The sequence below is a fragment of the Hemicordylus capensis genome, chromosome 1, assembly GCF_027244095.1.
Source record: "Hemicordylus capensis ecotype Gifberg chromosome 1, rHemCap1.1.pri, whole genome shotgun sequence".
NCBI classification, from domain to species: Eukaryota; Metazoa; Chordata; class Lepidosauria; order Squamata; family Cordylidae; genus Hemicordylus; species Hemicordylus capensis.
This window is the reverse complement of record NC_069657.1, coordinates 415,403,759-415,421,703: the sequence shown is the minus strand read 5'-3', so window position 1 is coordinate 415,421,703 and position 17,945 is coordinate 415,403,759. Positions and strand designations below refer to the sequence as shown.

The 17,945-nt window shown below is 43.2% G+C and overlaps 1 protein-coding gene and 1 long non-coding RNA gene across 6 annotated transcripts in view; one reads left to right on the top strand and one right to left on the bottom strand.

The window, feature by feature from the left end:
• The first annotated feature begins 453 nt into the window (after positions 1-453).
• The window catches only part of LOC128350626 (uncharacterized), a 33,725-nt gene continuing 16,233 nt past the window's right edge, over positions 454-17,945 (top strand). The window contains exon 1 of one of the 2 annotated variants that reach the window (XR_008319360.1): positions 454-537. This is a non-coding gene — a long non-coding RNA (uncharacterized LOC128350626). Of the gene's footprint in view, positions 728-17,945 lie in introns of both variants that reach the window. The other variant, XR_008319359.1, reaches the window with a different exon arrangement.
• Positions 16,334-17,945, bottom strand: part of GPATCH2 (G-patch domain containing 2) — a 153,261-nt gene continuing 151,649 nt past the window's right edge. Inside the window, exon 10 of one of the 4 annotated variants that reach the window (XM_053308985.1) lies at positions 16,334-17,797. In XM_053308985.1, coding sequence (XP_053164960.1) covers positions 17,628-17,797 — 170 coding nt within the window. In that variant the 3' untranslated portion in view covers positions 16,334-17,627. The remainder of the gene's footprint in view (positions 17,798-17,945) is intronic. The other 3 variants (XR_008319351.1, XM_053308990.1, XM_053309001.1) reach the window with 3 other exon arrangements.

The window sequence follows — 17,945 nt, the reverse complement described above, 5'->3', positions numbered from 1 at the left end:
AAATCAGCATTATTGGAAGGGTTAATATAACAATAGCTAAGGTGAGCTTTCTTCTACTACAAAAACAGCTTGTGGGGAAAAATAGAATGGTTGATTACCCCATCATTTCAATGCAGATCATTTTATATTGCAGGAATTCGGGCCAGGCAGCAAGTCTTGGAGACTGAGGAACTTCTAGCCTGACTCTGAGGCCTGGCCTGGATACCATTTGAAACAGTAGCTGCCTTTACACCTTTCAGCAAACCGTGGATCCAACAGACCCGCAGTTTGCCCCCATTCCCCGCCCCTCATGTGCTTCCAGATGATGCTGATCTGCAATCTAGGAAACTGCAAGGGGTGGGTGAGTGCTGACTGCACGGGCTTCCTGTTTCGCATGAATGAAAGCCATGGCTTCCAATCGGAGAAGAGAGGGAGGAGCTTTCTACTCACAACCCCCAATTTACATAGTGGCAGCGCAGCCTTCCAACGACATGGTGCCACTTTCTGACCTAAGGCTTTGGCAGTCAAACTCAGGTGGAACCAAAGGTTCCAATTCAGGTTTGGGGTTGAAAACCTTGTGTCACTTTTGTAATGGAACTGTTTCTGGGGTGTGTGCCTAACCACCACTAGAAATAGACTGTGTTACTACGGAAACTCTTCATACCATGTGAAGAATCATGTAGTATTGAACATTATGGTGATGGAGGGAAGGTACCACAGAAAGGTTGTTTCAGCTGGCCTCTAGACTGTGAGTTAAAGAAATGTGCAAATGAGGATTTAGCTGTGCTCTGGGGTGGATTATGGGCTGCTTTGGTTTTCACCCAGGTTCTCAAAGGAATAACATAAACTTTAAAAGTTTTAATCGTTAAAGCCTTTAAAAATGTGTTTTAAAAACAGCCTTGAGGGCCTGCTTTGAGTTATACTGTATAAGGCGCGATGTAAATCTTCATAGTTTTCTCTTCTCCAGGCTAAACATATCCAGTTATTTCAACCTTTCCTCACAGGGGTTCTTTGTCAGACCTCTGCCCATTTTTGTCACCCACTTCTGAATCTGTATGGTGCCCATAGTTGGACATAGTACTCCAACTGAATTCTGACTAGTGTGGAATAGAATGGAATAATTACTGATCATGACTTGGAAACGGTTATTATGTTAATACAGTCTACAGTGGCATTTGCCTTTTTTGCGACTGCATCACACTCCTGGCGTATTCTGCTTGCAATAAATTGCAATCCTGAGATCCTTTTCATGTGTTTGACTGCCAAGCCAGGCATCCCCCATCCCATACTTGTGTACTTGATTTTTGTTTTGCCCAAGTGCAAAGTGTTATGTTTGTCTGCCTGGTGAATTTCATTTTGTTAGTTTCAGCTCAGTTTGCCATTCTGTCAATATCATTTTGAATTTTATTCCTTGTCTTCTGTGAAACAGGAACAAACTCTCTCTCTCTCTCATTTTTGTGTCATCTGCAGATTTGATTGTTCTTCCCACCCCTTTGTTTTTCATGATGCAGAATTACTGTATGGATCACTGAGGCAATCTATGTAAAATGCTTTGATTACAGGAAAAACAATGATATATGTAGAACTACCCTTAAAATTTCTTCACTTTGGAAATAATTGAAACTTTAGCTGGTTCAAAATGTCATTGCCAGAGTGGCTTAGTGGAACACGTCATCCCAGTATTGTCTGATCTGCACTGGCTTCCAGTTTGTTTTCAGGCTCCCTTAAAAGTGTAGGTTCTTACCTTTAAAGTCCTAAGCGACTTGGGACCTGGGTACTTTAAGGACCTTCCTCTGCACTCTGCTCAGCACTTAAGATCCTGCTTTATGTTCCTCCACTGACTGAAGCAAGGCAGCTGTCCATGGGGAGCAGGCCTTTGTGAGTGATAACCCCAACTCCATGGCATGCCCCACTCAGGAAGGCTGAACTATTATTTATTTATTTAATCAAATTTGTACACCACCCCAAACTTTTGTCTCTGGGCGGTTAACAATTGCATAAAAGCAGTTAAAACATATACAAAAAACATAAAAACAATTTAAAAATAAACCAAAGATTAAAACCCATTTTTTTTCAGGGAACTGAGAAAGCTTGGGCGAAAAGATGGGTTTTCAGGTGTTTTTTGAAAATTGCCAGAGATGGGGAGGACTGTATCTCAGCAGGGAGCGCATTCCACAATCTCTATCCTAAACTGAGTGAAGATAGGAAGCTTCCATTTTACTGAGTCAGCCCATAGGGCCATCTAGCTCAGTATTGTTTACCCAGACTGGCAGCGGCTTCTGCAAGAAGTCTCTCCCAGCCCTATCTGGAGATGCCAGGGAGGGAGCTTGGAACCTTCCGCATGCAAGCATGCAGGTGCTCTTTTCAGAGGGGCCCCGTCCTCTAAGAAGAATATTTTACAGTGCTCACATGTAGTCTCATTCAAATGCAAACCAGGGCAGACCCAGCTTAGCAAAGAGGACAATTCATGCCTGCTCCTACAAGACCAGCTCCCCTTTAAGGCAAAAACCTGATGTTTTAGAAAGGCCTTTGGGACTGGTGCATTGTAACTGTATGCTGCCACTCTGCTGTTGAAATGGGACGATGTTCCTTTTCACTGCTTTGTTGCTGGTGGCTGATAAGATGCACAAGTCTAACGGGGATGGAACAGATCAGCAGCCCCATTGCGGTGAACCTGAAGCTGCGGTGCCACTATTTCTGACCAGCAGGTTCTCATGCAACGTCCCTGCAGTTCATCCCATTCGCTACAGTCCAGCCTTTGTTGTTTGTGATGATTTGATGAGTTTTGTTCCTTGTTGTCATGTGGCTTAAACATTGATTTTGTTTTAATTGATTTTGTTGTTAGCTACTTTTTATTTTGAAAAAGGGGTTCCTTTTTTTTTAAAGTACCTAAATACAAATGAGACCGACAACAAAATGGAGTGGAGAGGGTGGACAGAGATAACTTTTTCTCCCTCTCTCACAGCACTAGAACCAGGGGTCACCCCATGAAACTGAAGGTCAGCAAATTTAGGACCGACAAGAGAAAGTACTTTTTCACACCACGCATAATTAATCTATGGAATTCCTTGCCATGCGATGTGGTGATGGCCACCAGCTTGGATGGCTTTAAAAGGGGCTTAGACAGATTCATGGTGGACAGGTCTATCAGTGGCTACTGTTCTGGTGGTTGTGGGCCATCTCTAGCCTCTAAGGCACGATGCCTCTCAATACCAGTTGCAGGGGAGCAACAGCAGGAGGGAGGGCATGAACATACCTCTTGCCTGTGGGTTCTTCAGAGGCATCTGGTGGGCCACTGTGTGAAACAGGATGCTGGACTAGATGGGCCTTGTGCCTGATCCGGCCAGGCTGATTTTATGTTCTTAAAATGTTGCTGTGTATCTTTGGACCTGGAGTGGAACTCAACCTGTTTAGGGCTCCACTCAGCCTGGAACAGAAGCTTTGTACAGCTGTTCAGGCCTCAAGATGTGGAATTTCAGGAGTGGGGGGAATGGGAAAAGGACTCATTTTCTTTCCCATTCCCTTGAAGCTTTGCTCTGCTGTGCACTATAAAAATAAAGTGTGCCGTTGAGTCGGTGTCGACTTCTGGCGACCACAGAGTCCTGTGGTTGTCTTTGGTAGAATACAGGAGCATATAGCACTGTGCAATAGGCAAGCGTTATGTGCATGCCCTCTTTCCTGCTGTTGCTCCCCTGCAACTGATATTGAGAGGCATTGTGCCTCTGAGACTGGAGGTGGCCCACAGCCACCAGACTAGTAGCCATTGATAGACCTGTCCTCCATGAATTTGTTTAAGGCCCTTTTAAAGCCTTCCAAGCTGGTGGCCATCACCACATCCCATGGCAAAGAATTCCATAGATTAATTATATGCTATGTGAAAAGGTACTGTTGCTAGTGTATATCTGATGTTTCAATTGTGTGCCCTTGGGGGATAGGAAGCCATTTTATTTATTTGTTTATATCTATGCAAACCGCTTTGGGAACTTCTGTTGAAAAATAATATATTAATATTTGCCGTCGTAATATTGGCTCTAGGAAATATTAATGCAATGACTATATATAGCACTGGTATGCTTAATAACATGCATAATAACTTATTATTAAAATATGTTGTCCTCCCAGCAGTGGGCAGACTAAAAACTAGACATACATCTAAACAAGGATGCAATATGGAATGACATGAATTACCAAGTCTTTTCTTTAATTGTTGGCTGCACTCCCGAAACAATACTTTCAGCGTGGATGTTACCTGTCGATTCAATTTCACTTGAACACCCTATTCTGCATTTTAAAAAATCAAAATGGAAAGACATATGGTAAAAAAGCCTCAAGCTTATTAATAATGATCCCCTTACTCATATAATATCTGAAAATGCTTACAATTTCTCACAGCTTCCCTGTGTTGATTATATATTGAATGAACATACTGTACTTTTATTAAAACTTCTCATGTATGTACAATACTCTAGTATTACTTGGATAACAAATTAATCAAATGTATTATATACCTAACGGGTTTCCTATCATTCATTCTGTGCATGCCAAGACTTAGAAGGATTGAGATTTATAACTCTATTGACGAGAAAAATATCTGCTTAAATTTTCTATCCACTAGTAGATCTTAACCATCAAAATACTCACACTGGTATTTTACCACAGGGCATAGCAACTTTGAATTAAAGTAGGTCTTGTAATAAACTAGTTTAAAATCTGAAGTACAAATCAATTCCAAAGTATTGGGGTTGTATTACTAAATATCTAAAGTGCCCCCTTCCCTCAAGAACACTGCAAACTGTGATCACTAGCTCCACTTACATACATCTACATTGCAAGAGAAAATTTTTCATGGGATGTGGTGATGGCCACTAGCTTGGATGGCTTTAAAAGACAAATTCACAGACAGGTCTATCAATGGCTACTAGTCTGGTGGCTGTAGGCCACCTCCAGCCTCGGAAGCAAGATACCTCTAAATACCAGTTGCTGGGGAGCAACAGCAGGAGAGAGGGCATGCTCTCCCCTCTTGCCTGTGGGCATCTCAGAGGCATCCGGTGGGTCACTGTGTGAAACAGGATGCTGAACTGTATAGGCCTTGGGCGTGATCCAGCAGGGCTGCTCTTATGATGTTCTTAAGAGGAACTGCAATGTATATTACAAAAAGACATGGTAGGGTGGTGATCCCCTTACTCATATAATATCTGAAAATGCTTACAATTTCTCACAGCTTCCCTGTGTTGATTATATATTGAATGAACATACTGTATACTTTTATCAAAACTTCTCATATATGTACAATACTCTAGTATTACTTGGATAACAAATTATTGCTTGGACGCATGAAGATGCAGGGACATTATTTGGTAGCAGGATCACTCTGTTAAATAGGTATAATTCAACTTCTGTATTAATCATGAGAATCTGTATGGAAATATGACCATAAAGATGGGCTGTAGTGCACTGGGTGTACAAGAGTCAATTGTGAATTTCCCTCCCAGCTTTGTCCCATCTTTAACTCCTGTGAACTCCACTTTCACAACTCTTTGTGAATCTTTTCTAAGCTGCTTCCTTACCCTCCATCTAATTCAGCTGTAGCCCATCTTTGAAGCCATTCTTGTGCAATTTCTCCCTTTCTCCAACGCCTGGTCACTCATGTTGTAAACAAATAGTCATGCTGAGTGTTGGTCACCTCTGCCCACATTCATTCTTGACCCTTTGCATGGTATTTTCTGCAGATGTGCTGGTTGTTAGGCATGCAAATAGATCTGAAATGAGGGTAGGGATTGGTGGAATGGTGGATGCTGTCACAAAAAGGAGAGCTGGTCTTGTGGTAGCAAGCATGAATTGTCCCCTTTGCTAAGCAGGGTCCACTATGATTTGCATTTACATGGGAGACTACATGTGAGCACTGCTATTCCTCTTAGGGGATGGGGCCACTCTGGGAAGAGCATCTGTATGCAGAAGGCCCCAGATTCCCTCCCTGGCATCTCCAAGATAGTGCTGAGAGAGATTCCTGCCTGTAACATTAGAGTCACTGCCAGTCTGTGTAGACAATACTGATATAAGACAACTTCCTATGTTCCTATGTAAAAGAAGGGGAAAGCTAGACTATCTCCCTATGTATTTCCTAGGGGAAAGGGTCATTTGCAGGGCAGTCTCCTGGTGAAACATTGTTGGGTCTCCAAATACATAGGCGGAACTGGGGGGGGGGGCAGCCAGGGCACGTGCCCTAGGCGCCATTGAGGAGGGGGCACCACGCCAGTTCCTGCCACCCTATTGCCCACCTGCCCAGCCCCAGGGCCCCTGCTTGCCTTGCCTCTGCTTGCCTTGCCTCTGGCTCCAGCCTAGGATCGGAGCGGCCTGCAAACTGCAGAGCTCTTCTTCTCTCCCCACCTCTCAGCTGATTGGCGGGTGAGCGGGCTTCCAGAGGGGCCTCTGAGTAGGCCTCCTTGAAGCCTGAACTCGGCAGGCCCCAAGCAAGCCAGGAAGGAGGCAGGCAGAGTTCTCTGCAGCAGACTTCTGCCCCGACCATCCAGCACAGCTTTTGCAAGATAGACTGTGAATTCCTTTTTGTGGTTACCCCCCACACCCACCCCGGGTATATAGGGATCTGCTTGCCATAGGGCTTTGATATGGGGGTGGGGAGACTGAGAAGGCTCTGAATATTTAATTTAAAACAAATTGAAAAATGTGCTGGCTTTAAAAACAAAAACTATCTAAAAAGGCGTATAAGTGGTTTGTTTCATGGCAGAAAATTACAAAAACTTCTGGAACAAATATTTATTTATTTATTTATTTATAAATGTACTTATGTTCAAGTTTTTTTGCAACCCAGAAAGTCTGAGTGAGAACTGTGAAGCATATGTTGTGCTTTTATTTTATTTTATTTTTCTTGCGTGTGAACTGCTCTCCAATAACTTACAGGGACTTCAGGGTGAATCTGGCCAACATGTGAATGCAGCACCTCCATTCCAGAGGAGATGTGTGTTAAGGGCTTTAAAAGCCTCATGTGAAAAACCTCCTGGAATCAAACTTTACTGAATTTGTTTGGAATTCTGAGAAAACAAACATAGGCTCACCCTGCATGGTTGAAAGTCTCCTTTGCTAATCTGCAGCGAGGGGGCCATTTTAATAATTAGCATTGGTAGCTTGTTCTAGGCATTAAAAGTAGCACAAATATATACTACTCAATGTATATCACTATATATTGTGAAGTGTGCGTGTGTGTATTCAGTGAAATGTATTTCCAGGCAGCATACTTATTTTGAAATATCAGACTTAAATCCTTGGGGGCCTGGGGTGGGTGGAGGCCCTGGACTTTGAGGGGCTGGGGAGCCATTTTAAAATCTTATCTTGACCCATTCCAACCTCATATGTATTGATCACTACACATGGGTTTCTGCACAACACCTGCACAGAAGAAACTTCCATGTAGAAAATGTGTCATTTATTTATTTATTTATTTGATTTCCATACCACCCTTCCAAAAATGGCTCAAGGCGGTTTACACAGAGAAACAACAAATTGACCCTGAATTTTCCATCCATGACTGGGATATCTGAGAGTTAGCGTCAATAATAAAAGAACAGCACACTGCTTGTGACAAGAAGGGACAGATTACAATTATTTCTTAGTCTGGCAGGGGCTGGTTTTGGTCCTGACAGAACTTGGCTGTCTGCTCCTGTTGAAGATTCCACTGTCTAGTGTGGCAAACTAATGTATCCTCCTCCCACCTGGTGTGAAAGTAAGCACTAGTGTGGTGAGTGCACATATACCCCATCATGAGCCAACAGTCATCACAAGACAAAGGCTGGCAGGAATCATTCACTGGTTTATAGACCCACCCCCTCTGCCATCACCTTCTTCTTCCCCTATTTTGCTAGTGGCTATTTGGGCAGGTGATCCTCTAGGACAAAGTCATGTTTTTTAAAAAGCATGAGATGAGACAGAGAAAATGACACTTGGAATCCTCACATAACTCCTGACTGTTGTTCTAAGTCTTTTACAGAGATGGCTCATGTTTTCAGGTTTTGATCAACAACCATGTTTAGATGGTACAGTGTTCCTTTTAACAGGGATTTCCAGATATTGTTGTCTACAAGTCCCATCATTTCTGTTTGGACAGGGGCGCAATTTCAGTACTTGCCCTAGGTGCTCTTTTCCCTAGATACGCCTCTGCCCAAATACAAACTTTTCTTTCCTTTCAGCTGCCTGATATTCTGTGGTCTCAGAGTTTAGCAAAAATTGTCCCTCAAGGGCTCACAATCCAAATATCTTTTCAAAAAATCGCAAATAATGCAAACTAAACCAGCGAGTGTCTGTAAGTGTGAGAAGACAACGGTGAGTTCAGATACCCCATGAAGCTAATGTGGGAATCTCTGACTTTGGGAATGTGAAGTCAGAAGAAATTTATATCCAAGTTCTCTACCTCTGTTTTTCTCTACCTACTAGAAAGATCGTCTTGGGTTCAGATCTAGGCTTATTTCAATACTACTAATAATAACATAATAACAACAACAATTAGAATAAACTGATTGGTAGCTTTGAATGTCACCATGATCCTAGCATCTTCTGGATGGCAACAGAAAGTCAAATTCTTCCAAAATGTAAGCGGAGGAGGAGGAGCACACACCTTTAAGGCCTGGGGACTTTGCACAAAGCCAAGGCTTAACCTTGACTCTGCATGACATCTGGAGCTGCCCAATATGATGTGATTAATTCACACTTGTACATGTTGCTCTGGCTTAGAGAGCTAATGGCCCCATCTCAACATGGTGTAGTATTCTGTTGCCAGCCTGCTTACTTACAAAACACTTCTCCTTAAAAAAACCTTTTCCTTCCTTCCTTCCTCCCTCCCTCCCTCCGCCCCCCTCTCTCTCCTGGAGTAGTTCTGCTGGAAAAATCATAGCAATACTATCCATGTGTGGCACAATGGTGTGCTACTAGAGTGCATGACCTACAAACTGATGAGGCCGTTCACACGAGCAGCCAAGTCTGGGCTGGGCTGCCTATGTGAAGCATTGGGATCAGTCTCGATCCCAGCACTGCCATCACCCCGAGCCTGGGAATTTAACCTGGGTTTAAGGGCACATGCATGCCCTTAACCCTAGGTTTGGGGTTGTGTGTGCACGTGGGCTGCAGACACACAGAGCTGGGCAGCAAGAGCGTCCGGCTGAGGGGGGATCCCTCAATCCACCGTACTTCTGGCATGATGCACTGAGGAATGGCAGAGGATTTCCTTCTCTAGACTTCCTCTTCCTGCTCTGATGCTCGCTTGTGTGCTAAGCAAACGGGGGAAAGAGATTGCATGTGTGTGGAGGCAGACCCCCCCAGCTGCAAATCAGGTTGTATGTACGACTTCAAAGGATACCTGAGGGACCGCCTGCTTCCAAGGGTTGCTGCCCACTTGACAAGGTCATCTGAGGGGGCTCTGTTCCGGGTGCTGACTGAGTGAGGCTCAGTTGTCGTGCACGCGGGACAGGGCCTTCTCTGTGGCTGCCCCCAGACTCTGGAATGCTCTCCCAGTGGCTATTCGCTCCTTGGTCTCCATCACAGCTTTTAGAAAAAGTGTAAAATCTTGGCTTTTTGCCCAGGCATTTATTTGATTCTCTGCTGCTGCTCTTTATAGTTTTTATTGCTTTTATTTTAAAATTTTTAAATCAGATTTGTTTAATATTTCCCCCCCACTTAATATTTTAATTGTGTCTTTTTTTACCATCTTGTGTTAAATTTTTTTTTAATGTAAACTGCCTTGGGATTGCTTTTAATGAAAGGCGGTATATAAATTTAACAATAAATAAAATAAATAAATAAAATAAAGGATCTTCTCGTTTAAAGTCCAGTTCTGCAGACTAGCAACTACCCTGCTATCTATCTATCTATCTATCTATCTATCTATCTATCTATCTATCTATCTATCTATTTATTATTAAAACTTTTATACCACCCTTCCAAAAGGCTCAGGGCGGTTTACATTAAAACACCATTAAAATCAATTAATAATTAAACAAAAATTATAAAACATAAAACAATGATTAACAATTAAAAACACAATAAAACAACAATTAAATAATCAAAACAGTTTAAAAACAAGTTTTAAAAAGCTGAGAAAGCCTGGTTGAAGAGATGTGTTTTCAGGTGTTTTCTGAAAATTGCCAGAGATAGGGAGGATCGTATCTCAGCAGGGAGCGCATTCCACAATCTCGGGGCAGCAGCTGAGAAGGCCCGTCTCTGTGTAGCCACCAAACGAGTTGGTAGCAACTGGAGACGGACCTCCTCAAGTGACCTCAGCGGCCGGTGGGGCTCATAGCGAAGAAGACACTCTCTTAAATACCCAGGGCCTAAGCCATTTAGGGCTTTATAAGTTATGACTAGCACTTTGTATTTTGCCCGGAAACCTATTGGCAGCCAGTGTAATTCCATCAACAAGGGAGTAATGTGGTCTCTCCGAGATGACCCAGAGACCAACCTGGCTGCTGCATTCTGAAACAGCTGAAGTTTCCGGACTACGTACAAAGGCAGCCCCACGTAGAGCGCATTACAGAAGTCCAGTCTGGAGATTACCAACAAATGTACCACTGTTTTGAGGTCACTGATCTCGAGAAATGGGCGCAGCTGGCGTATCAGCCGGAGCTGATAGAAAGCACCCCTGGCCACCGCCTCAACCTGAGAAACCAAGGAGAGATGTTGATCCAGAAGGACTGCGAACCTGTTCCTTTTGGGGAAGTTTGACCCCGTCTAGAACAGGCAGATCAAAATCGTCTCTAGAATTCCGACCCCGCACAATAAGTACCTCCGTCTTATCTGGATTCAGCTTCAGTTTATTCTCCCTCATCCAGCCCATTACTGCTTCCAGGCAGGCATTTAGGGAGGATATGCCAACTCCTGAAGAAGTTGACATGGAGAAGTAGATCTGGGTGTCATCAGCATACTGGTAACACCCAGCTCCAAATCCCCTGATGATCTCTCCCAGCGGTTTCATGTAGATGTTAAAAAGCATTGGAGAGAGTATGGAGCCTTGAGGAACACCATACTTAAGCTCAGATTTTGAAGAGCAACAATCTCCAATCGACACCATCTGGAATCTGTCCGAGAGGTAGGAGCAGAACCACTGTAAAACAGTGCCTCCCACCCCCAACACCCTCAGACGTTACAGAAGGATACTATGGTCGATAGTATCGAAAGCCGCCGAGAGATCCAAGAGGACCAACAGAGTCACACTTCCTCTGTCCATTGCCAATTGGAGATCATCCATCAGGCTGACCAAGGCAGTCTCCACCCCATAGCCTGCCCGAAAACCAGTTTGAAATGGGTCTAGATAATCAGTTTTCTCCAAGACCGCCTGGAGCTGAGAGGCCACCACCCTCTCAATTACCTTGCCCAGCCATGGGAGATTGGAAACTGGCCTATAATTGCTCAACTCTGAGGGATCTAACGCAGGCTTCTTTAGAAGAGGTCTAATAATTGCCTCCTTAAGACAAGGAGGCATCCTGCCCTCCCTCAGAGAAGCATTTATGATTTCTACCAGGCTGCCTACAACAGCCTCACTGCTAGATAGAACAAGCCATGTTGGACAAGGATCAAGAGGACAAGTGGTAGGCCTCACTGCTCCAAGCAACTTGTCCACATCATCAGGAGTCACAAACTGAAATTGATCCAGTCGGCCCCTTCATCCATGATCAAATCATGGATGAGTTCTGATGAGTTCATGAACTCATCCATGATCAAATCATGGATGAGTTCTGATTTATTCTGGACCGACCTGGCATTGCAGAGGAGCAAGGTAAGGTTATGTGGGATGTTGGCAGTGTCTGGAGATGGGGATCCAGGGAGTGCCTTCGTTGAAGGTGGGGCAGCTATTCCGGTGGTGTTGGGGAAATAGAAGAAGAAACGTTGGCAGGTCAGCAGGCTGTTCTAGGGGAAGAGTGGTCAGAAATCTAGTAGCTGTCACCCTTCCCCCATCCCTCAACTAATTGTCTCTTTTTCAACTACAGCACTAGGGGTTGGCAGTAACTGGTGAAAACTCTGATTGCCTGTATTCTTCTCTATCAAACATTTTCCCGGCAGTGCTATCAGGATTTTCTGGTTGTGGTGCCACACAGACCTGCCCGCCCATACACAAGTATCTATGGGCTCAACCCATGCATGTTGCTCTGACCTCTTGGCCACCCCACAAAGATTAAAAAGTTTACACATGAGGATTTTCTTCTGGGCCTGCCTATAGACTCCACCCCTAAGCATCCTCTTTATCTCTGGACCTGTGCTTTTCTCAGGAGCATAATCTCTGTTCCAACCTTGTAGGAATGCAGTACTCTTACAAGCAATACCCTGACTTTAGGTAGCAGTTAGACATAACTTCTTTTAAAGAATCATTTTTCCACTTTCTTCCTTGTAGCACCCTTCTTCTGGCTACAGTTCAGGGGTCCCTAAAGATACTTTCCATGGCTCCTCCCTTCCTTTTCTGAGGATTTTGGCGATATACCCTGTTATTGTAAATAATTAATAATAATAATAATAATAATAATAATAATAATAAAATATTGTATCAGGCTATCACCCCTCTTTTAGGAAAAAGTAATGGGCCTTATCCTGGCTGAGGCTATATGCCTGCAGGCAAAAGCAGCACAAGTGCAGTGGCTGTGGCCCCACTTCTGAAGTGTGGGTGCTTGCAGACAAAAGGTGATTTTTCCTCCTTCTCTCTTTGCCCAGAAGTGCTCCATGCCACCCACAATTACATTCCTGAGGGTTGTGCAGCCCTCAGGGACATAATTTTGGATGACACAGAGCACATCTGGGAGAAGGGGAAATAGGCACCCCCCGGATGTTTAAACCTGTGCTTTAAAGGTGAGGCCACAACATTTGTATTTGTGCTTGTTTTGCTTGCAGATGTGCAGCCTTAGTCAGGGCAGCTAGTAGTTGCAGTATGGACCTGCCCAGAGCCACCTTCTTATTTACATCCCTTTTTCTCCTCACCATCCTGTATACCGCAAATGTGAAATGCTGCAGCTTCAATGTGAAATATGTACAGAAACACTACCACCCCATGAGCTAGACTACTTTATAATCCAATTGTATGCTGATTGCGAAGGACTTTAAAGTCCTTTCTAGTGTTTAAAAAAAAAATTTCTTGCATAGGAATTAGAGCACGGGTTTATGTGCTGTCAGCTCCAAAATCTGACCTTTCATATTTTGACAATTTAACCCAATATTGTTCAGGAGATTAAAAAATTCCAGGAACTGAGTTCATAGAAATATTAACAAAAATGTCTAAGTTAAAATTTATTTCAAAAAGGCCTTCACAATGTGGCTGATGAATGCAGAGTTGTGGTCAATGTAGCAATCTTATATTATACTTGAATCCTAAATGCATTTATTCAGAAGACCCAATGATAAATAAATGACTTTAATCTTACTTTCCCATCCTCTTTGATGCAATCTGCAATGCTTCTACTCACTGCAAGCCATTAAAATCCTCAGTTGTTTATCAGAATAAACAAGAAAGAAAAATGTGCTAGAAAAACTAGGCACATATTTTGCTACCAAGATCAGTACATACAATGTTTTAAATATGTAATTAAATTAGCTTTAAAGAAAAACAGAAAGGTACTAATTTTGTATGCCAGCTCAGAATGTTATTGTCTTGCCAAACAATTCCTCTGCTATGGAGATTAGAGGACTGTATGAGTCGGGTGGGGGTGAGGGGGAGGATGCTAAAGGAGAACTAACAATGTATTAGAAGCTCAGAGATCTGATCTAAGCTGTTGACCAGAGGCTTTCCTCTTATCTATTCTTCAGCCAGGTAGCCTGGATCTTATTGGGTGAAAGGGGAGAGAAGAGATAGGAGACTGCAAAGGCTGAGGGTATCGATGTAGATCGAGTGCAGAAGTTAGTTGCTTCTGCAAAAATGTAACCTCCTAACCAGCTGACATCCTGGCCTCTCTTCCCACACCCAGAGGACATCTCATGCTAGGATGCTGGAGCAGGGAACTTATGTGGTGGCTTGATATAGAAGCATCTCAAAGATTACACTTATTTATAGGCCTCTTTGAATTGGGTTTACTATGGAACAATTTATGTGAATAAGAACATAAGAAAAGCCCTGCTGGATCAGGCCAAAAGCCCATCTAGTCCAGCATCCTGCCTCATGCCATGGCCATGTGCATCTGGGAAGCCTGTAAGTGAGGAAAAGAGGATGTCCCACTTTTCCACAACTGCCCCTCCTGCTGCTGTTCCCTAGCACCTGGTGCTCAGGGGCATGTTACCTCTGAATCACTTTCATAATTCTTATTTCAAGGCCATGTCTACCCAGTATTTTTCCCACTGTGTTTTTCTCTTCACTACAAACATCAATATCTCCTCACCAAAGGCATAAGTGCTTCCTCCTCCTTTGTTTTAATGGAAACTAGCAAAATGTCATTATGACAGTCTGGAATGATGCAGGGACAGCAAATATATTATAGGTACTTGTGTCTGGCGCAAGCGGAAAGATCCTGATGAGAGTAGCTGACATAGGACACCACACAGGACTCCACAGGACACCGCACAGGACTCCACAGGACACCGCAGATCCAAGAGTGAGGCACACACTCCCTCTGTGAAGTACTCAAAAGCACAATCACGCTACTTGCAGAGGTGGGGATGATCCATGCCTACTAAGCCACTTGTGTTGAGATTCCCATTGGGAATGATAGGAGTTGCATCACAACTGTGATTATGCAAGGCTTAGTAGACACACAGCAGCCCCGTCTCCACAAGCAGTGCAGATATACTTCTGAATGCATTGCAGCCTGGTATGTGCCTCACTCTTGGATGTGCAGTGTTCTGCATGGTGTGCCAGCCAGTTTTTAGCCTACTTTCCAGTAGGCTTATGAGATCACCCTGGTTTCTGTGTGTGTGTGTCCATGTGTCCCCCAGCCTATCAACTTTGCAACGCCTGGACCGATATGAACCAAATTAGGTACAGTTGTAGGGATACCTCAATGGTGTAGTAGTTTGCAATGTTGTCATTCACCCCAATCAAAGATGGCAGATGTGAACTTTTGAGGCACAAATGGGCTAACTTGTGAACCACTTAACTGATTTGAACCAAATTTGGTACAGCTGTAGGGACACCTCAATGGTGTAGTTTGTGATGATGTTATCTACTCCAATCCAAGATGGCAGTCGCATGACTGTCAGGCGCAAGATGGCTAATTTGTGGACTGTCTAACCCATTTGAACCAAATTGGGTACAAGTGCAGTGAGTGACACACAGGGAACCTTCAATGGCATAGTTTGCAATGATGTCACCCAACCTGATTCAAGGTGGTGGAACCATAAACTTTTGAGGCACAAGTGAGCTAACTTGTGAACCACTTTCCTGATTTGAACAAATTTGCTACAGCTGTAAGGACACATAGGGAAACCTCAACGGCGTAGATTGTGATGATGTCATCCACCAATTCAAATTGGCGGACACATAAACTTTTGAGGTGCAAGTGCACTGACTTGTGGACAGTCTAACTGATTTGAAACAAATTTGGTACAGTTGTAGTGAGTGACGCACAGGGACACCTTGATGGTGTCGTTTGTAATGATGTCATCCACCTCAATCCAAGATGGCAGATGCATGAACATTTGCGGTGTAAGAGATCTAACTTGTGGATTTTGATTTGAACCCAATTTAGTCCAGTTGTAGAGACAGTGAAAGGAAAGTAGGCTGATTAGTTCTTACTATAACTTGTTCTTCCTCCTTCAGTGGGAATAATTGAAAATAGAGCTGGCTCTTGCCCTGATTCCATTTCTTGGTTATGCTAGAGTGATGTACAAAAGTGACAAGAAGTTAGGATCCAGGAACTGGATTTTATTATTTGCTTGTATCTCCCTGCTGTACAGCTGTTGTTGAGATTAAAAGCCAAAGTACAAATAGAGAAAGGGTAGGATCTAGAGAGCCCCTTCTGTTTACAGAAGACACTTCATGCAAAAGAAGGGTTCTGCACTTTCTGTTGATTTCCCTTCTGCCTGGTGCCACCCTCTGCACTATGTCCCATGATGTCCCAGAGGCATTCTTGGCTTTCAGGGACACCTTTAGGGGGCAGGGGAGGAAGAGAGAAGAGATGTCATAGAAAGGAAGAGACTGGGAAGCCCATTGCATGTGTGGAACTCTGCTTGCAGTTCTCTGGATCCTTCCCATCATTTTTGGTAGAACTAATTTGGGAATCTTGCTACACCAAAAGGAAACCAGTAATGGGTGGGGTAGACTCTAAATATGGTCATATCTTGACACCAGTGTGTTATATGAGTTCTAAGGCAATTACTTTGTGGTGCAAGTATGATTAAGCCAAGTTAACATCCTCATTGAAATAAATTCTTAGTCCATTGGTAAAAGATGGCCTCTTTAATGGATTTGAACTGTCAGCACAAGATAAGCAAAAATATTAAGCTGGAAGTTAAGGCTGTTGATATTACCAAAGCATTGCTTACTTTACTATTTCAGGTTTCTCTCTCTCTCTTTTAGAATATCTGCTTGGGAAGAGGGTAAGTACCCTCAGGAAGCCACCATTTGTCAGTTAGGAAATATACCCCCAAATTATACCTAAAATTGACAGACTCTAAGGATACTGTCCCATTTTAAATCCACATAGCTATCAATGGGTTAAGATACACATTCACAGTGATTGGGAGAAAGATAGCAATACCATAATCCTTGCTTTTAAAATAAGACCATCTAAGATGCAAAATCCAATTAAAACTGTAGTTGGAAGATGAGTAGTTAGGCAAGAGAAGAGGATGGAGTTAACATGCTGCAACTGTTGGAAGAGAAACCTGCAATTTGCTATGCATTCCTTGCACAAAATTGCATGCTGGGGAGCAAAGGATTATTAGGTTAGCTCATCTGAAAATACTGTAATCCACAGGAAATATCAAATGAAACTTTGTCCTGAAATGGGGCAAACACATGAAGGACAACTGTCCATTAAGGTGTCAGAGGTTAGATGGAAAATAATAGCTAGAACACTATAGAGACAGGGCTGCCATCTTTCAAGAACGTGAAATCTGCCATTCCTACTTTCTAGCTGTGCCTCCCATGTTTGAAGCGGTTCTCTATCCATGTTCTCCTTGGTGGACAGCCCAGCAAGCACTTCTGTGATGTAGCTTGCAATTAATGTAATGTGGTTTATGCAGAGGTCCCACACAAGCCTTACTGAAATGGATGTAAGATACACAGCACAGTGCTTGCACCTTCACCACCTAGATAGTAACACTACACTTTCCCTAGGGTTAATTCTCCATGCTAATTTCAGCTAGCAAAAATGGTCTTTTATAAAGGGGAGCTGGAAAGAGACAACTTGAGTGCAAGTTGGCTAAGCTCTAACTGGGGAAATAGAAAACAATCTAATCAGTTGTTGGAATTTTTGACAATAGAAATCGTTAAGACCACAGAAAATTTAAAAAGTACAATTTAAAATGTTAGCACCATTACAGAGTTAGGACATCAGGACTGACCTAATGGCTGGCCCTTGCAGCTGTAAGAGAAAACACTGATGTTTCTGTATTCAAAAGTTACAGTAAGAATCACGGGATGTTTTGACAACAGCTGGATAAAATATTCTCAGTTATTTCAAAGTTAAGGTTGATCGTCTTGATGACTGAGCAGCAGCTGGAGTGCCTTTTGGTCAGCTGAATCCAAGTCCAAGTCCCTTTGGCCTCTGGATTGCTCGGATTGGTTCAGCTATCCCTTTGCCGTCTGGTCCAAGGCCTGTGCCAGGTGTCCAGCCCATACTCTGGAGCATCCTATTGCCAATGTTGCTATCTGAGATTGGTTGAGCATTTTCACCTACAAACCCTGAGATTAAAAAACAAAACAAAACATGCAGCATTAATCAGCACGGCCATATGCAGAAGAGCAGGATAATCTCCTTTAAAGCCTTAAACCTTCTTATTCTCCTAATTTATCTAATAGGTTGCTAGAACAGGATGTCTTTGTACATGCT